This window comes from Chinchilla lanigera, unplaced genomic scaffold (assembly GCF_000276665.1).
Source record: "Chinchilla lanigera isolate Chin_1 unplaced genomic scaffold, ChiLan1.0 scaffold00002, whole genome shotgun sequence".
Classification (NCBI taxonomy): Eukaryota; Metazoa; Chordata; class Mammalia; order Rodentia; family Chinchillidae; genus Chinchilla; species Chinchilla lanigera.
The window spans coordinates 24,770,334-24,789,913 of NW_004955403.1; the positions used below are offsets into that span (position 1 = coordinate 24,770,334).

The following is a 19,580-nucleotide window of genomic DNA, read 5'->3' on the forward strand; positions in this document are numbered from 1 at the left end:
GAATTGCACCAGTAGGCAGCGTGACTGCAGGCACTGCCGTGGAAAAGCAAGCTTCTTGCCCACTGACTCCAGTTTGCTTCTGCTCCTGCACAATTTAGTATGCAGGCAGGGTTCCCAACTGCTGCCAGTCCTCCCTTTGGCCTCCCTTCTTGAAAGGACAAGAAATCTGAAGGTGTTTACGTTCCCAGAAGATTAGCCATGAACAGGAAACAACAGCAACACCAACAGGTAACCAAATCAGGCTATAGACAGAAGTCAGACCCAAGCCGGGTGCCTCAGCCAAACTCATTTCTTCAAAGATAAGAAACAGTGTTCCTAACTGGTGCCCCATGACCTGGTCTCTTCCTCTGGAAAACTTCTTTGCTTTTTGCTGCCCGGACATGAACCTCCCACTGGTCCCAGGAACATCAGAGCCCTGCACAGGTGGCTCCAGCGCCCCTCACGCAGGCTCCAGAGGGTCTCTAGCCAGCCTTGTCCCCTCCGTCTCCCCCACCAGGTGCCTGGCATGGGTGGGGCACACTGAGTTGCCGTCATGTCTCTGGCTATCCAAGGACCATAAGGGAGAAGCCCTATGATGCTAATATCCTTGGCATACGAGACAGGGAGAACATAGCACAAGCAAAGCAGAGAATTCATGTCTGCCCTGGATGCACTGTTCTCCCCAGCTCCTGACTGTCCTCCAAAGCTCAATTCAAATAACATCTTTTCTTTGAGACACCCATTGAGCCCCCAATTCCCTCCATCTTAGAAGTTTCCTAAGACCCAGAATCTCTTCAGCTGTTCCTGTGTTTGTTTGTCAGCCTCTGAGCTTTCCCCTCCTAGGGTGGAAGTTCCTAGAGGGCAGATCTTTGATATCTTGACCTTGGCTTCTTCCCATGGCATGTCACACAAAACAGAATCAGTAGGTGTTAGCGGATTGAATGGATCAATAAAATGGAGGCAGGTGACTCTTGGTTACTTATTGACCAGCTGTTCACTTGCTAGGCTTGTAAATCAATTACCAAATAGACAAAGAGGAAAGACAAGTCAAGCCTTCAACTTCAGGTAGTTATTAGTAGCCCTAGAAGAGATTTCAATAGGAAGAAGATATTGAAACCACAATGGCAATTCTCCTACATTCCCGTTAGCCCCAAGCCACAGCCCAAGAACTAGACATATCAGCTGTGCCCAGTCCCTATGCAGCTTTCAAGGAATGATTCCTGTGGCCTCTCTTGGACAGCATCCACCTCATGCCACTGAGCTCAAAAAATTAGGGTGAGGCAAGATCCTAGGGAAAGACTGTAAACAGTGTTTCATTGTTGATCCTCTGGGCTCCTGTCTAACTTGGGGAAAAAAAAAAAAAAAAAAAAAAAGGCAGCAAGTTCAGGCCCAAGCTTCTGCAGATTTTTTTTTTTTTTTTTTTTTTTTTGAAACCTGGCAAAGGATATGAAATGCCAGAATCAATTCTAAAGCCTGTGGTTGAATGGAAGTTAGGCCTGTGCCCAAAATATTTGGGGAAATCAAGACAATCTGGAAAGCAGGGCTTCTGAGTTCTAGTGGCAGCTAGAGTGGCATTGTCCAGGCCCAGCTCACTGAACTTCAAGAAGTCGATGTCGAGTGCTGGGAGTGGCTTGCCTCACCTGTGTAAGCGGTCTGGGAGCACATGCATGCTCTGCTCCCAGCACGCTTCAGGAAGTGTGATCCCAGGAAAGGAGAAACAGAAAGCAATATCTTCCCCTGCACTTCATGCTTCCCTCCGACACTTTGTTCTGTTTCTGCTTCCCTTGACCCTGGCTGATTTTGCTGTCTGGCATTTTCTGTGTCAAAGATCAAGCTGTGTGTGACCCTGATCCAGGGTCAGGCCACAGGCTTGGGGCTGAGCAGTGAAATTCTGGTTTAGGAAGACAGAGACAAGGAAGCTGTTAGAGGGACAGCTCTTGGTACAGCATGTGGCAAACACATATATAAATTTCATAACCACTGCTCCCCAAGGGCTTCTAAGGGTCCCCCAAGAGGAAACCTCTCTTCCTGAGAGCAATGCTACATAATCTAGGAAACTGTGGTTTGTAACAAAAGCTATAAGCCCTTTTTAACCCTGGCAGAAAAACCATATGAACCAGCCAAACTCTTATCATTTCACAAGAATTTTCATTAAAGCCCCCTTGACTTGGACATTGTTGGGTGTCTTCTTCAGTCTGAGGTGTGTCAGGTTATTCTATTTTCTGGGAGGTATGAGACTTTTATTTTAACCATGTCCTGGGAGAATAGAGGAGACTAAATTTTTATTAGATCCCAGCACACCTTAGATAGGTTTTCATGTTTTATTTATTTCATTTTTTATTTATTTTATTTACTGATTGATTTAACTGACCAGATTACAAAGGTGTTCACTCCATCCTGATGTGTTGAAAAACCTCAAGAAAAAAAGGTGGAAAACTTGAGACCCTGACCCCTGACTCTGGAAGACCTATACTCTTAGTAATTGTGTTAGTAAACTTTGTGTTACTATGACAAAATACCTGAGATAGTAAACTTTAAAGGTGAAAGGCATAGTTTAGCTCACTGTTCCAAAAGTTGCAGTCTATGAACATTTGGCCCTATTGTTTTGGGCCTGTGGCAGCGAAGTTCATCATGTGGGAGCACATGGTAGTGGAGTCTACTCACCTCATGGTGACCAGGAAGCAGAGACAGGAAGAATTAGAAGTCCAATGTCCCCTGCAAAGGTTCACCCCCAATGACCTAACTAAGCTCTACCTCTTAAAGGTCCCACCATTCTCAACAGTACCATGGGCTGAAGATGAATCCTTTAATACATGGTCTTTTGGAAACATTTTAGATCTGAACTAAAGCAGTGGTTGAAAAAGGAGAAGATAGCCAAGATGGATAACAATCAACACCTCATGAGTGGTAGAATGGAGCACCAGTTGGAGCAAGCTAGTGGAGGGCTCTGGCTTCCCTAGTTCTGCCTACTGAGTCAGAGCCAATTTGGTGTCTGATTCAAAGTCATGGAGACCCTGTGGACTTTCTGGGAGGTGCTTCACCCAGAAACAGACAAAGGAACAGAAAGTAAACTCTCTGACCTCAGGATGATAATCAGTAAAAATAAGACATGTCTTCACAACAGGACAAATGCTCCTTCAGCATGCTGCATGTATGAAAGGTGGCAGGTGAAGGACTCCTCAACTGAAGATGCACTTCAATCTGCAGGAGATTATTAAGAAGAGATTACCAAACCAGTAATAGTGGTGCATGCTTGTAATCCCAGCACTTGAGAGGCTGAGGCAAGAGTATTGCTACAAGTTCAAGATCAGCCGGGTTATATAGAAAGTCCAAAGCCAGCTTAAACCATATAGTGAGACCCTGTCTCCAAAAAAGGGAGGAGATTATTAAGAAGCAATTTCCTGCCTCACCCTGACTGCCAGAATGGACACATTCAAGACCTGGGCCCAGGACAAGTTCAGGACAATCTGTCCAGCCAAGCTTAGGAACCTATAGATAATAAGTGCCCTAGTTTGAGATAGCAACCATGTTTATCACCTCTAAAGGACAAAGAGCAGAGAAGAGGCACCCAGCTTCAGCGGAGGAACCAAGCAAAGCCCTACAACTATTCCTCCGGCCAGAGAGGGAATCTACATGGGACAGATGTCAACCTCCTCAGCCACCTGGACAAAAGTCTTTTGAGGGTGTAGGGCAGGAGCTGGGGACCTGAAGCTGTGCTGGCAGCTTCTGGCTCTCTGATACCACAGGGGTATTTTTGTCTGAGGCTTAAAAACCATTTTCTGATCAATACTGAAGAGAAATCAGAAGGTGCAGGTGAGAAATATACATGCTAACAAATTCCAAAAGCACAATGATAAAAACAAGGAAATGCCCAAGATTTTACCAAAGCAAGCACATTGCCCATGTGCAAACAGTAAGGAATACACACTGTTCGGGTGGCTTCCTGCTTCTCCTTAGTGTTGATTGCCAGTGACAACTTGTCTGGTTAGCCTGGGACTGTCCTGATTTTAAAACTCAAGGCTTGCATCCCGGAAGCTCCTGGGATAGCTGGTCACCTCCTGGTTAACATATCCCCAGGTGGTCAGGAGAACAGAAACCCTAGTTTCCTCTGGCCTCCAGAAGCTTCACTCCAATGGCTGCTTTCTCCTGGTCTTCTTTTCCCACAGGAGGCTGTACAAGGTCTCTTTACTTCTCAGGGCCTTGTTGGCATCAGGCCTTCAGCTAAGAAAGCTCTTAAGGGGTCTGTCACTGCAGAGCCTTAGGACATCCCAAGGCTTGTGTGTGATCTCCTCATTGTGGTCCCTCCTCTCCCTCCTTCCACTCCAGCACACACACTCACACATACAGACTCTTACAAACACACACATAAATATACACACATATGTGTACATGCTTACACACTCACAGAAACATATACACACTCAGATGCACACATATACCAACACAGCCCCATCCCACTGGCCGATTCTCCCCACTGGGCTCCTTTGTAGGCCTTGAACTTCTCTTACTGTTTGCGGCCCAGAAGCTGCAAGCTCCCCTCCTCTCTGAGGAATGGGAAGCTCCTTAGAGGCGGGAGCTCCACCCACTCCATGTCCCTAGAAGCACAGCAGAGTGTCCAACACAGATCCCGAGCTGTGTGCACATCTGTAGAATTAAGCAAACCATCCTCGAAGTCACTGACTCTTACCCCACTGGTTTTTCAGAGAGCACCACCCTCTTCCAGCACATGCTGCTGGAGGAGGAGTGTTTCCTGCCTACACACGAGCACATGCGTTTGCGCACGCACGCACACACACACACCACACACACACACACACATTTTCTACCCGTTTCTCGCCTTGTCCCTATCCCCAGGATGTCACTAGGTGGCACTATATGGTAATCCAAGGGCATGGCAAGTGCTGAATGGGGACAGCTCCTGAACCAGTAGCCTGAAGATCCACAACCTAGGGGATCCCCAGGTGGAGCCTGAGAGGTGTGTGACACGTACCTCTCCATCAGCACAGCCACGGATGTATACCTTGTGGAGATAATGTGTATGACACACAGATGCTAAAAGCCACCAGGACAGGGAAAAGGAGAAAAGTATCAGTGTACCATTTTGAAATTATATACCTTAATCCACTCAGTCATTTGGACAAAACATACCTTTGGATGCAACCAATTTATTACTACTTTTTTAAATCAGTAAAGACAGTGTTATGCTATGTCAATTTGTCATTTTGATAAAAACAAGTGGTTTATCTACCATTAAACAGATCTCCCATTCCTTTGGGGCTAACGTTTTCATTGTTGCATGTGTTTATTCTGAAATAAATAACTGTAATATATTAGATTGTAATTTTTTAATAAGCCAGTCAGTCCTCAGCCCTTTTGCCTGTCCATGGGGTACATATGTACTACGGGGCTCATGGTTAGTAAGGTTGTTAAAAGAAAGTGTTCTACTTATTGCACCAGTCGCCACGGCCATGCAGACTGTGAGCAGAAGCAGCACCATATTAAGCTGGCTAACAAAGCCAAATCGGGATGTGCTGCAAACCTCACCACAGACAGATAAAGCACGAAAAAGTATCAAAAATTAGAAAAGTAATAAGTTCATAAAGCCTGTTCATGGAAAAATACAAGCTCCAGCTGGAGGAGAGACAAGGGATGATGGAAATTCAGGAAACAGAGAGTCAATGAAATAGGGCAATTTGGAAAGCAGAAACCCTAGGGAGCGATTTATGGGGTGAGACCGGATGGGTATGCAACGCGATATGACAGCTAACTATGCAGAGTTCAACCCTTAAAACCAAAGCGCCTCAACCTGTAGCCCGTGGCATCTGGTGAACAGACTGCAACTGTTTACTAAGCACCTACTGTGTGGTGGGGACTTAGCACATACTAATGTCATCCTCTAAAATCCTTGCAAGATGGGCAGTATGATCCCGGTACCCAGCAAGGAAACTGAAGCTCGGAGAGGTTAAGTAGTTTGCTGGGTCACAGAGCCAGAGAGCAGTAAATTGGAATTTAATCCCATAACCAAGCTGGTTCCCAATCTCATCTCTCTATTTTATACCTGGCCATACTCTGTTGGTAAAGACATGGGGGAGGGGATCTCACTGTCCAGGTCTGCCAGGAGCACTGGGCTGACCTCTCACTGTTTGATGCGAGAGTGCACAAGGACCCGAAGACAGACCTGAGTCCCAACCTCTGCACCAACTCTCCTAGCTGTGTGGCTTTAAGAAGGTCACTTTTTCTCTCTGTGCCAGTTACAAAATGAGGAAAATAATGTCATCCACACTGGAATCTGTGACAACTAAATGAGCACAATATTTTCTCTGAGGAATTGTCTCACTCATTCAATACATGGTACTGCTACTAGTTTTGAGAGTCAGCCTGGAAAATGCTGGTAGTTTCACTGTTTTGAATCTACTAACTCATCATGACCAGCCAATTCTACCTCTTGCATCTAGAACATGTATAACAGTAAGCTGGGCTTAGCAGGAAGATGACTGGAGCATCAGAAATGAATCACTGGACTGCAATGAATCGCTGAGTTGTGTTCAATGGGGTATAGCTTCCACTGGATTCATGAAACCTTCTCAAAGCTTTATTTTGCAATAAGTAACCATCTGTAGTCTAAGAATGTTTATTATTATTATTATTATTATTATTTTGTTGTATTAGAGATTAAACTGAAGGTCACATTGCACTACATTCTAGGCCTTTTTTTATTTTTTAATTTTGAGACAGTTTCTCATTAAATCACTAAATCTCCCAGGCCGGGCCCAAACTTGTGATCCTTCTGCTTCAGCCTACCAGAGTACTGAGATCAGAGGTGTGTACCAGCAAAACTGCCAGGCTAAGAAAATTTAGTTCTAAATGTAACAGGGAATGACAGTTCTGGAACTCATCTGTTTTGGTTATGTTTCTCATTGTTGAGACAAAACACTTGACACCCAAAGTTAAAGGAGGGAAGGTTTACTTAGCTCACAGTTTGTAGAGGTTTTAGTCCATAATTGGCTAACTCAGTTCATGGCAGGTAGAAGGTAGCAAAGCAACAAGCAACAGGCAACAACCACAGCTCTTTCTATCTCTTATAGTATATCTAGGTTACTTAAATTGAAGAGCACTCACACCCTTACTCCTAGTGCACTTGTGTCTAGCACTGTACCATGAATCAATCTCAGTGTCACACATTCTGGATTCTACCACTTCTGAAAAAGCCCCACCTATGACTGCATAAGGCTTTGGAGGAACATCTAGACACAAGCCATAACATGCTACCCCTGGCCCCTCAAAGATTCACATACTTTTCTTTATGTAAAAGGCATTTATTTTATCTCTAAGAGTTACTAACGTCTTAACAGTTTCGGCATTGCTGAGAAGCTTAAATCTAAAATCTCCTCTGAGATTTAAGGACAACTCTTAGCTATGAGCCCCTGTACAAACGAAAAGAAAGTTTAAGACTTTTAACATTTAATGGCATAAGATAGATATTTTTATTTTAGAAATTACAAACAGAAGAATGGCAAAAAGAGGGAATAAAGCAAGATCAAAAATCTAGTAGGGCAAACATTAAATCCCACAGTTCCACTTCCAGTGTCCCTGGAAATATATGACAAGTTGTGAACTCTAAAGAGTTTGGGTAGTGCCATCCCTATGGCACTGCTGGCAGTTGTAGCTCCCATGGCTTCTCTCTGGAGCTGGCTCATTCTCTTCTTGCAGTTTCATTCAGATGATCCACATTCTTGGTTTCTCTAAACTTTTGGGGTCTCCACTGCACTTTTGGCTTCCCACTCACAGCTTCACATACCGCCCTCTCAGGGCACACTGCCTGGCCTCCCAGGCCTTTTTCTGAAATCTGGGTGGAAGCCTTCTTGCATTTTGCATGTACCTAAAACCAGCATCACGTAGATGACGCCAAGATCTGCCTACAGCTGGAATAGTAGCCAGATTATTTTTTTAATTGCCTGTGAACCAAATTTTGAGAAATAATTTTTTTAGGCTACCATTTCCATTCTGGATCATGGTATTCTGGGGCTCTCTTTTTAATGTCTATTACCTTTGCAACTCTGCATTTTTTTGCATTTTATTTTTATTTTTTATTTTTTTTGCATTTTTACCTTTGCAACTCTGAGGCTGTAAAGGCTGGAGTTTTTTTGGTCCTTATGATATTCTCAGGCTATTTTTTAGCAATTAAGATCTCTGCTGTATTTTTGCAGTACACAGCTTTATTGGAGCTTTTTTCTGATCAAACTCACAAGGTTTTAAATCATTTTGCTGGGGTCTTTGTTCTTGATTCTTAAGATAAATCTGGCTAAAAGCCCCCAGTAGTAGCCATGCCACCTCCTCAACATAAGACTGCCTTGAAATTTCTTTTGCAAGATTAGTCTGTCACCCTTAATTTCAGTCTCAGGCAAAGTCTCTGGTCAAGAGCAAAATGCAGACAAACTTTTGCCAAGGCATAACACACATCTTCTGGAGCCTGTCAATGCAGTCCTTGTCCTCAGCAAAAATCTCCTGAGCCTGGTCTTTTCTGGCAGAATTTTCATCACCATTTTGGCCTTCTGAGCTCTGACCAGAATCTCCCATCAAGCAACTTCAGATGTTCCAGTTCTAGTTCTTTGCCTGGCATTTCTAACCCTTTCCTAACTCTTTCCCTTCCCACATGCTAGCTCCAAAGGCTCCTAAATGAAATGGTGAGGTAGAATCACAGCTATGACCCCACTCTTGGTATCAAATTCTGTCTTACTTTTCTCATTGTTGAGACAAAATACCTGACACCCAAAGTTAAAGAAAGAACGATTTATTTAGCTCACAGTCTGTAGAGTTTTCAGTCCATAATTGGCTGACTCCGAAACAGGTTTGTATCTCAGAAGATAAACAGTTCACGGAGAGCAGAAGGTAGCAAAGCAACAAGGGACATCCAGTTCTTTCTGTTTCATATTTTATCTTGACTACTTAGGGTGGGTAGCAGTCACACCCTTAATCCTAGTGTCCCTGAGCCTAGCATTGCACCATGAATCAGTCTCAGTATCACATTCTCTAGATCTAGCTACCTCTGAAAAAGCTCCACCTATGACTGAATGAGGCTTTGGGGGGACATCTAGACACCATGACACCATCTCAAATGAAGAATAGTTGAGCGAAAGGAAGGTCTGCAAGGTCTAGATAAGAAGAACATGGGTGCCATCTTCAAATGGTTGAATTGGGGGGAGCACTGGGACAGTATTAAGGGTCCCCTCTAGACTTCAGCTGCTAGTAAAATGAGGTGACTGGATAGATAACGTGTTTTCCATGAAGACTTCTCCAACATCAGCTGGGAGTCTCACAATTCTAGCCAGTTCCAACGCTAATACCTGAAGTTAGAACAGGTCAAGGGGCACAGGCTGGGGATTCTGCTCCCACCTTAGCACAACATGTGCATCTGATTTGGACACAAAATCAAGGGTACTCATGACCTCACTTCAGGTTTGGTAACAGTAGAACACAACACAAGATTCAGGAAAGTGCTGTGCTTGTGATTACAGTTCCCTGACAAAGGTTACAGCTTGGAAACAGCCAAACAGCAGAGACACAGACAGCAAAGTATGGAAGATGAAGGGCACAGAGTTTCTGCTGCCCAGAAGCTGCCTGAACCATGTTGCTCTAGAGTTCATACGGGTGTCATTGTTTAGGCACCAGTGATTACATCATTCTTTGATCTTTGACTAAATTGAGTCCCCAGTGCCTCAACCCTCCCCACTGGCTGGGGGAAAAGGATTAATGTTCTAACCTTCTAATCAGGAAGTTTTTTCCCCCTATGACCAGTCCCCACCCTAAAACTATATAGTCTCCTAATCTTGTGACTGTAGTCCCCCACCTCCTTAGCATAAACTCTGGTAAAGGAGAAAAAGGCTCATTATGAATAACAAAAGACACTCCTATCACTCAGGAAATTCCAAGGGTTTTCGGGGCTCTGTGATAGGAACCTGGGACAAAGACCAAATCTACTTTTATTATACCACAGATATACTTTAACATCCCTTATGACTCTAACATGCTATATTTAGTGGTTCTAAAACCAATTACAAGTGTAATTTCTTACTCAGTGTAAGAAAATAGCTTCTTAACCAGAGCTCTTCAGTGTTTTAAGAGGGCGCCACCAAAGAGCTGAGCTAACTGGACTAGGAAGCTATCTAGCTGAGGTTGGATGAGCCCAGTCAGGGACGTTGAGGAGGAAATCACCACACTGGGTGGCAGTTTGGCCCAGAAACCCCGACATAATTGTGGAGATGTGATGTAATGTCACTGCCTTCCTTGATTTCAGAGTCGAGAGATGCTCCCATTTTGGATGAACAGTACTGGCAAGAGAGAAGGCTGGCAGCGTGGATGGCATGGATACGACAACGAGCTCATGGATATGAGGGGCATCTTCCTGGCCTTTGGACCCGGTAGGGAAATAAATAACTACATGCCCGTAGTTATTCCCGAGGAAATATCTCTAATCGGGACTAATCACCCTAGTAAAGCCCAGAGTGATTTCTTTATGGATCCTCTTTATGAGCCAACCTGAGAAAACCCAGCTGCTTTCCATGAAACATCTTTCGCTGGCTTCCTTTCAAATGCTTCTTGGGTTTGGCAATTGTGGCCAAATACTTTTCCTTGTAAATTTTAAATCCTGAGTGCAGTGAAGAAAATGTATTCCACATGTTTGTGGTTCATTTTTTACTTAATTCATCAAAACGTTATTTCACAGCTATCTGATATCCAGGAAAGCTTATCAGACACCATGTTGCTGACAGCTGTGAGTCTCAAAATTGACACGACGGCTTCGAGGGATCCAATTCTTGCACAGTTTCTCCCTGTCTAGAGCACCCACCCCTGTGGGGTTCATTTGGTTTAGAGCCCAACCAGAAGCTAGGATGTGCTTGAGGGCAGGCTCTGAAATAACCTTGAGATTGACTTTGAGAATGAGCCAGAATGGCTAGGGATATCTTGGACAAAAGCAAATTTGCTGTGCCTTACTTGATCAGATTATATTCCGAACGCCTGGGAGGAAGGGGAGATAAAGAGAATCTATTTGACCATTTGGTTTAATTGATAGGATACTAAAAATTCATACTAGAGTTTGTTGAATGCTCTACAGATACTGAATACCCCCTTCTTTGCAAAAAAAAGGGGGGGAGAAGAATCCAATAGTCATAAACCACCAGTTGACTAACTCATGAGCTACTCTTCATTCTTACTACTGCCCTCCCTCTTTTATTAAATATGATTATCGTGATATCTGTATTACAGATGCCTTTTTCTGGATGTTGATCAAAATGTTCCAAGAAAGTCCATAATTTCCTTTTAAATTATGTTAGGCATCCATCCATAGACTCTGCTCTTCTCTTCAATGGAATAAGAACAAAGTCAAGTCAACTCACTCTCATTTGGTCTGCCTTGGTTTACTTTATTTACCACAAAATAGCTATTAAGAACCACAACGTGTCAGTTTCTGCAACCTCCATAGATATTTCAGGGAGTCCAAAACACACTGGTCCAAATCCTTTCCCACATGTGGTCCTAGTTCTCAAGTCCTGAGTGAGAATCAGAAGTAATAGCAGCAAATATTTATGGAGCACTAACTGGGTTCCTGGCATTGGCCTAAGAGGATATCTGAGCTTGCTGTCATTGACCAAGGAAAACTGTCCTATGCTTCATGTCAGCCAGGCCCCAAGTCAGCATGAAGCTCTCCAAAACTGGAGAAATTAAGCATGATGTCTCGAAGACTATGTTGAAGTCAACGAGAGATCAGGTAGAAGACATTCCAGAGTCATGGAATGGGAGAATGTTACTAAGCAGAACTTTCAGTCAAAAGCATCACCTCTTGTTTCCCCAGGAAAGTAAGATCATAAATGCAAAGTAGTTGCTTATTGAAGGGATCTATATATACATATATATATATATGAGCAGAAGTCTCAGGCATATTTTATAGCAGATCCAAATCAAGCCCCAAACTGAAACTTTTGAGCAAAGAACCCAAACTGTTTTAACTTAGAGTTAAATTCAGTGGGGAGATTTTGTCCATTAACAGAGGGCTCCATCATACGCTTCTTTAACACTAAAAGCCCTCAGTCCTTTACAGACAGAAAGGCGACCCCTGATGAAAATAGACTGCGCTAATTGCAAAATGCTTCCAGGCAGATATAGCCTTGAGAGCCTTCCGCAAACTATCACGTTCCTGCCTCCAATTCTCATGAAAGATTAAACAGCTTTACACACTGACTGTTTACTCAGAAGAAAATTTAAGAGCAAGGCCTTTAATAGCTGTCTCGCTGCACTTGGAGATAAAGGTGCACCCTCCTGATTAATTGTCTGTGGTTCTTGCTTAGGGAGGAAGCTGGGCATCGTGCAGCTGCCCGGATACCAGCCCTGGAAGTCAGTTAAGTCTGGTCAGGCAAGGAGAAAGGGAAATAATTCTGAAGATAGCTTCTCTCTGGTTAATCCCAGTTTCTAATTTGAACAATCTAATCTTGTCCTGGAGAACTCTGCATTCAAGATAAGACAGCAGGAGTGTGATTCAGTGAGCTGCTGCAAGCTAGCACGCCTCGCTCAGACAGCAGCCCAAGGTGGCCAGGTGCAGCGGGAACTTGCAGAACCTTCTCTGCTTAGGAGACACATGTTTAACAACCTAAAAAATTTAGACCCATGAGAATAACCCATAGGATTCCGAATCTAGGTTCAAAATACTACCTAGAACTACAGAGCTGAATGGGAGCCTCCCCAAATGGGCCAGGCATTGTCAATTCAGGAATTTTCTAGAAGCTTTTATTCCAACCTGGATCATCTGTTTACTGGGCCAAAGTTCCATCCTGAGAGAATAAGAAGTCATAAATTTGATTGAAGGGGAAAAATGATTCTCTTTCCTGCTTATGTGCATAAGATTTGATTTTGTTCTTTCAAGACAGAAAAAAAGAGAATCTCTCCTAATGCTTTTGTCAAAAGAGCCTGATCTCAATTTTTCCTATAGAGAGTTAGATACGGTGTTTTCTTTTGTTTCACTTTATTTTCTTTGAAAGGTTGGACAAGGACATCTCACACACCCTCACCTACACACATGGCAAGGACATGGTCACATCTGTTGGGGTGTGTGACTATCACATCCAGGTCACATGATAATTCAAGAGAGAGAAGAGCCGCTTCCATATCACTGGGACAAACTTCCATCGATTTCTCGTGTGCAGCAGATTCTTCTGATGGGGAAGTGTAGCCACCATCCTCATCTAATTGCATAACTTGCTTTGATGTGGAAGAGGGGCTGACACCGAAGCAGCCCCTGCATTTCTCCCCTCCAGGCAGGTTTGAGGGTTTTTAAACTAGTTTTTGCTTTGAAGTGATGCTGACCCTTATCTTTCCTGCTCCGAAAGAAAAATGAACTTACTACATAATTTATGAGGTGAATATTTTCAATCTAAAGTTTGCCCTACCTGGTATTTATTATACATATTTATAATAATAATGATTACCATTTACTGAGCATAACAAGTGTGTCTGAAACTGTGACTTAGGTACATTTCCACTGCCCATATCCCGTAGAACCAATGTGCCTCTTTACAACTGAATTCAACTTTTTATTCTCCAAAATGAGCAAAATCCATCACTTGGGAAGTTATCCTAGATCTAAAATGCTATGTAACAGAGGTTTCTGTATATAACATCTTTTCTATATTTTAATTCCAGAAGCAGAATTTGATGTTGTTACTTTTGGAATAGGTTGTTATTGTTTGATTAGTTTTTAAATAAAGTATGTGTGATCATTTTTGGAAAGCAATTATATATTTTCTGAGATAGAAAATTGGCTTTGCAGCTACAAACTATCCATTTCCTTTAAAAGTCTTAGATGAACTGGAGACACAGATCTTTATTAATAGATTAAAAATCTATCTTGGAAGTCAAGGTTAGTATTGCCTTTGGGTATTTGGTTGGCCATTTTTATTTGGGACCTAAAAGCAAAGTTACTTATGCATATTTCTATCTTGTTATATTCACTCCTTAAATGGACAAATGCTTTGTATATGGCATCTTATCTCCTTCTATAGAGGAAGAGATTCACTTGATTAAAACCCCTCCAATGGCTTCCAGAGTCACCTTAAGTGCCACCTGGTGATTATGCTGTGAATGGCCAGGCGTACCCTTTATACTCCTTGTACCTGTTATATTAGTGCTTCAGTTTGAGGCAGGCTTGGGTTAGAGGCACAATGTTCTTCTTCTTTAGATCCAATGGCGCCTTCCCTTGGGTCCCTTACTCCAATATCATTTTGTTCATTTTCCTCCTGGTTGTCATTTTATGTGTCCCTGAAAGGCTCCTAAGAAGTGCTCAGCTGAGCTTCCAAACATATTTAGAAAACCATTGCCAGTGCTAGTGAGTGATCAGCACCAAGGCCATTAAACAGCTTCACATTTCATCAAGATCTGTGCCCTTATTGTGGAAGGAAAATGGAGAAACATTCTGGCATTGCCGTAGGTCCTCTGCAGCAGAAATCAGCATGCAGCTATCAGTCCTGGCTAGACAGGTGTTCCAGATGGTGAGCACGCCACTTCAGTAGAGTCCACCAAGATAGACAGTCTTCTCTGGCCATGCTGGCTCTTCAGTGCTCTGCAGAAATGGAACAGCTTCAGCTTGTCTTTCTGTCCCAGCAGAAATGCTATATTGTCACAAAGGAGTCCAGTTAGACAAAAAGAAAGTTTGTCTGCCAGCTTGGCTTGTAAACAAACTTGTCTCCAGATGAGTCATGCCCCTGGAGAGAGCTGATTGACACAACTGATTTTTTAATCCCAAAGTTGCCGGGAACTGTGTGATTCTTCCATATTGTGATTCAACCCCTGTTCCTGGTGATCAGCTGTGACAGTTTGTTTTGTTTGCCCTTCCCTTTCAGATTTCAAGTCCAACTTCAGAGCTGCTCCAATTAGATCCGTGGATGTCTACAACATCATGTGCAACGTGGCAGGCATCACCCCACTGCCCAACAATGGGTCCTGGTCCCGGGTTGTATGCATGCTGAGGAGCCAGGCCAGCTTGGCTGCTTCTGTCCAGAGGCACAGCTATGTGCTGGCCTTCATTCTCCTCTTCCTGTTTGCATAACTGTTCATTTATATTGCTTGTCCCAAAACGTTGTCAGCAAAGTGTGCCTCCAAAGTGAAACGATTTTCATTTTCTATGTGAGTAATAGCTTCATTAACAAAATCAAGGCCATATAATCTGTACATATATTTTCCTTGGGTGATTCTATACCTAAAACTCTCTAATTGTTTTTAAAAAAACACCCAAACTTTATTTTTCCTAAAAAAAAGAAAATCTTAGCTTTTCATTTGTTCAGCTATCTGTAATGCTCTCCTTTCTTTCATGTAGTTGTGTGTAGTCTGAGCAGTGGCCTGCCCCACAGGAACCAAACTTCAAGGGGATATTCTATGGTCTTCCCTCCTGTCTGACCTTACCCAAAGGAGCCCCTCAGACCAGGCCCTTGTCTGCCCTGTCCACACTCAAGAGCCGTCTGTAGTGGTTTATGACCACAGTCTTCTACTGTTCCTTCCATTTTGGAAGACAGGTCTACAGAAAAGCAATAGCTGCTGTCTCTTTCTAACCCTGCTCATGGAGTTTTTGCATCTTAGGCAAAGTCCCAAAAAGGACATAACCTAAGTAGGGATCACCAATCAACCAAGTAAAAATCACTGAGGCTAGACGAACTCATAACACAAAATAAAACAGATTGGTCCCCCTGAAGTCTGAGTACACAATTTCCCCTTTGCCTTGAAAGCAGGAAAGCTAAGAATGGATATAGGTTTCTGTGAGACTTATTATACACAGCATATCATGGTATGAAGCCTACAAATAACGGACCTTGAACATTATGGAGTGACAGTCTGAGCGCCTACCCGGCTGCCTATATGGCAGCTCCTTTAGATACTGCCCCTCTGGCTCTAGACTTGGGAAGTAGACCACAGTAATACCTGGCATTTCAGTACAGTCCGGGGAAGGGATGGATATCTTACCAATGAGGATATGGACATGGTACAGAAATACTAGTTCATTGGTTGGACAGATAATATATTAAGCATAAGTTCTATGGATCAGTAGTCCTGAATCAGAGCTTAGCTGACAGCTCTGAAGGGAATACTTGAGCGACGTAGAATTCCATAGAAAATAGAGGGAGAGGGGGAGGAGGGGAATGGACGAACCATGACAGAACTGAATCCCACTCACTGACCAATTCACCATTGGATAAGGAAACAAACGTCGAAGTGGTGGTCAGGGCGCCTCCTTACACCTCCAGGAAGAGTCTCTGAGCCGGAGCTGATATAGTTTTAGTTTACTCACCTAAGTTGCTATAGGAGGTTTTGTAAAACAAGATTTTCAAATGATTAGAGTCTTACCTATGTACACACAGTCCCTGACAGATGATGGTTTAACTTTAGGGTTGATTTCATGATGGTGCAAAAGCAATGCCTATTCAGTAGAAATCATCCTTTCCATTTTGAATTTGTAACCAGCTAGATGTGTGCAGTTTGCCACTGTCTCTGTGTCCTGGAAAGCCACACAATCACATAGGGACAACTAATACAGTGTCCTGCGTAGCTATTTGATATGGTTTAATAGGCTTGGTGTATTAAATGCATTTTCCACGTAATGATATTTTCAACTTACAATGCGGTTTATTGAGACTACATAACCCCATCATAAGTCATGGAGCATTTGTCTATAAATCCTATTATTGTATTCAAAATGCACCTACACTAGATGAAGCCGATCTGCAAATGAGACTTTGTCAGGATAAGACAACACATGAGATCCTGCAGGATTAGGAAGCCTTTACGTGGTGTTCACCTTGAAAAGTGAATATCCACATTCACCTTAACTCAGAAAGGCTGGGGGCCATCTCCGTGGCATGAATCATGAGACCAAAGGATCATACCTGAAAAATATTGAATTTATCTTCACAAAAGATTTCTAAGGATTTATGTAATATGTTTTTAAAGCTCCAGTAAACATCGAATCAATTGGAAAGGAGGCAAATCAGCCTTTGTTGTGTGGCTGAAAGCAAATTAGTACTTTCAGAACCTTGGCACTGGTTTTTGAAACAGACGTCTATTGTTCAAAGTTTTCTTTCCCCTTGAAGGACATGTTTTGTTGAATTAAGTGGAGCCTACTTCCTCCTTTATGAAGGAAGGAGCTCTAAGACATTCCTAAACAATTAAATTAAAAGTGAATCATCAAAATCAAGGGGGGGATAAACACATACGTGATTAAGTTACATAACAAAATTCCAGATATTTTTTTGACAAAGTACAATTTCTTAGTAACTACTGTTAAATAAGTAAATGAGAATAAGATTCCAACAGAATCATGAATACCGGCAAAAAAAATTCAGACTCTGAATGGAAAAAAATCTTTTGTCTAAAATAATGCACATATCTCAATGGCTTAATTGATTAAAATTTCTTGCCTTTTATTTTTGTTTTGAATTTGCATTATTTCCCCAAGAAAATTCCATTTTGCCTAAATTTGTTTTGTTCCACAGCAGTAAAATCTACCAAGAATATATACAGGTACCTTTCTCCTGGATTATTTTATAACATCACTGCTACTTCCAAGAGGAAGATAATTGGGTGGCCTTACCAATAAGAAATGAAAAGAATGATCCTTAAATTAAAGATGAATTGAAGGTCTACTTTCCCTCCCCAAGAGCCTAATTTCCAGAATCCAATTCCAATAAATTCTGTAAACTAGAACATTTAAGAATTTCTTTCTAACCCAGAAGAGTCCTGCATTTTAGAAACTCAACTCTCTTTACTTTTAAAGAGACCTTAGAAATCCGTATTAGGTCTTAGTTCTATTATAGACAATACTTTGCAAACCTTCTGGGCTTTTAAGCACTGTCTGACTCATCTTCAGAGATGCCAATTCACAGGAGCTGTGGTTGGGCCTCAGACAACCCCCTTTATGTCACATTGATCTAAGCTTCAGGTTTGCTTTAGGGAGAAGTATGCTCTGACTTGGTTTGGGAAACCTAAATCCCCTGGGAGCTATTTCTTAATCAGTCAGTATCTCCAGGGGCCGGTAGGCTGACCTTGGCTATTAACCCCATTGGGTTAGGCTTTCAGCCTCCAAAACCAAAGCAGATCTGTAGGCCCTGCTGGTGGAGGGAGCGACAAGAAAAGATCAAGGCAGCCTACCCGCACCCCACACCTGTGGCTCTAAGATTCTCAAAGGTGCTATCAGACATTTGTTCAAGACACACAGCTACTTTTGAAATTTCTAAGGAAGTGTTTGAATTTGTATAAATATCAAGAGATTTTTAAATGTGATTGTGTGTTTTATCTTTTTAAGCCTTTTGTAATAGACCAAAGTCAGGTACTGTAAACCACTTGCTAGAAGAAAAGGAGAAGGTAGCTTTGACAGATTAGTTATAAAACTTTTGAAACTTGGTCTCAGGTTTGTACTATGGAAATATATCTTGCTTGGAAATCATAAAATAGCACCTAATACAGTGCCTTCAATGCTTAATAAATGTCCCATAAATGTGTGTTGAAAGAAATAAAGAAGAAATGTCATTAGAGAGACTTGCTTAAATTTCAGTTATTCTCTTTGTCTGTAGTCCCTCTGATTAAATGAATTTTCCTCTTTGGGCTTGTTATCTTTTCTTATTATGTAACTGACAATATAATTATACCTTCATTCATGTACTAAACATGTTCTATTCCAGCCTCATGAATTAGACTGAAGGAGAGAGGGGAAGGAGGAAGGAAGGAAGAAGGAAAAGAAGGAAGGAAGATTTTATTTCAAATATATTAAGTATATTATTTTTAATGTGATTATTTTATTGAGGTTAAATTCACATATTGTATAATTCATTCAACATGTGCAATTCAGTACTTTCTCTGTATATGCATAGAGTCATGCAACCACCACACAACCACGATGAGAATCTTTCTGTCCCCAACTCCATCCCCAGTAGTACATTAGCCACTCTACAGCCTCTTCCTAGGTGACAGCCAAGCTACTCTCTCTATCAACAGATTTGCCACTCTTTATACTTTAAAAATGAAATTATGTCATTTGTTGATGCCTTTTTTCATTTGCATAAGACTTCTGAAAATATAGCATGAATCAGCATGTAACTCCTTTTTAAAAAACTAAATACTATCTCATATACACATTTTATTTATCCATGCAGCCATTGATGAAAATTTTTGTTTTTTGTGTTTTTTAGATACTGTAAATAATGTTGCTCTGAAGAACTGTGTACATGTGCTCTCATGTCTCCTGGGAATACACCGAGTCATAGAACTTCGGTCTCATAGGCTGACTTTATGTTAAATTTTTGAGGAACTACTGTTTTCCAAATTGGTTTTTCCATTTCACATTACCACCGACAGTGTATGAGGGCTCCAATTTCTCTGCATCCTTGTCAGTCCTTGTTACTGTCTGCCTTCCTATATTACAGCCATCATAATGAGTTTGTGAGGTGGCATTTCCCTGTGCTTTTATCTGTGTTACCCTACTGACAAATCACAGTAAGCATTTTTATGTGTCTATTGACCATATGTAAATCTTTGATAGAGAAATAGCTACTCAAATCTGTAGCCTGTCT

At 42.1% G+C, this 19,580-nt stretch overlaps 1 protein-coding gene across 3 annotated transcripts in view; it reads left to right on the top strand.

The window, feature by feature from the left end:
* Enpp6 (ectonucleotide pyrophosphatase/phosphodiesterase 6) overlaps window positions 1-18,545 on the top strand; it is a 260,235-nt gene extending 241,690 nt beyond the window's left edge. For all 3 annotated transcript variants that reach the window (XM_013513095.1, XM_005373495.2, XM_013513092.1), the window contains 2 exons: window positions 10,274-10,397; window positions 14,868-18,545. In XM_013513095.1, the coding sequence (XP_013368549.1) occupies window positions 10,274-10,397; window positions 14,868-15,073 (330 nt within the window). In that variant the 3' untranslated portion in view covers window positions 15,074-18,545. The remainder of the gene's footprint in view (window positions 1-10,273; window positions 10,398-14,867) is intronic.
* The last annotated feature ends 1,035 nt before the right edge of the window (window positions 18,546-19,580 follow it).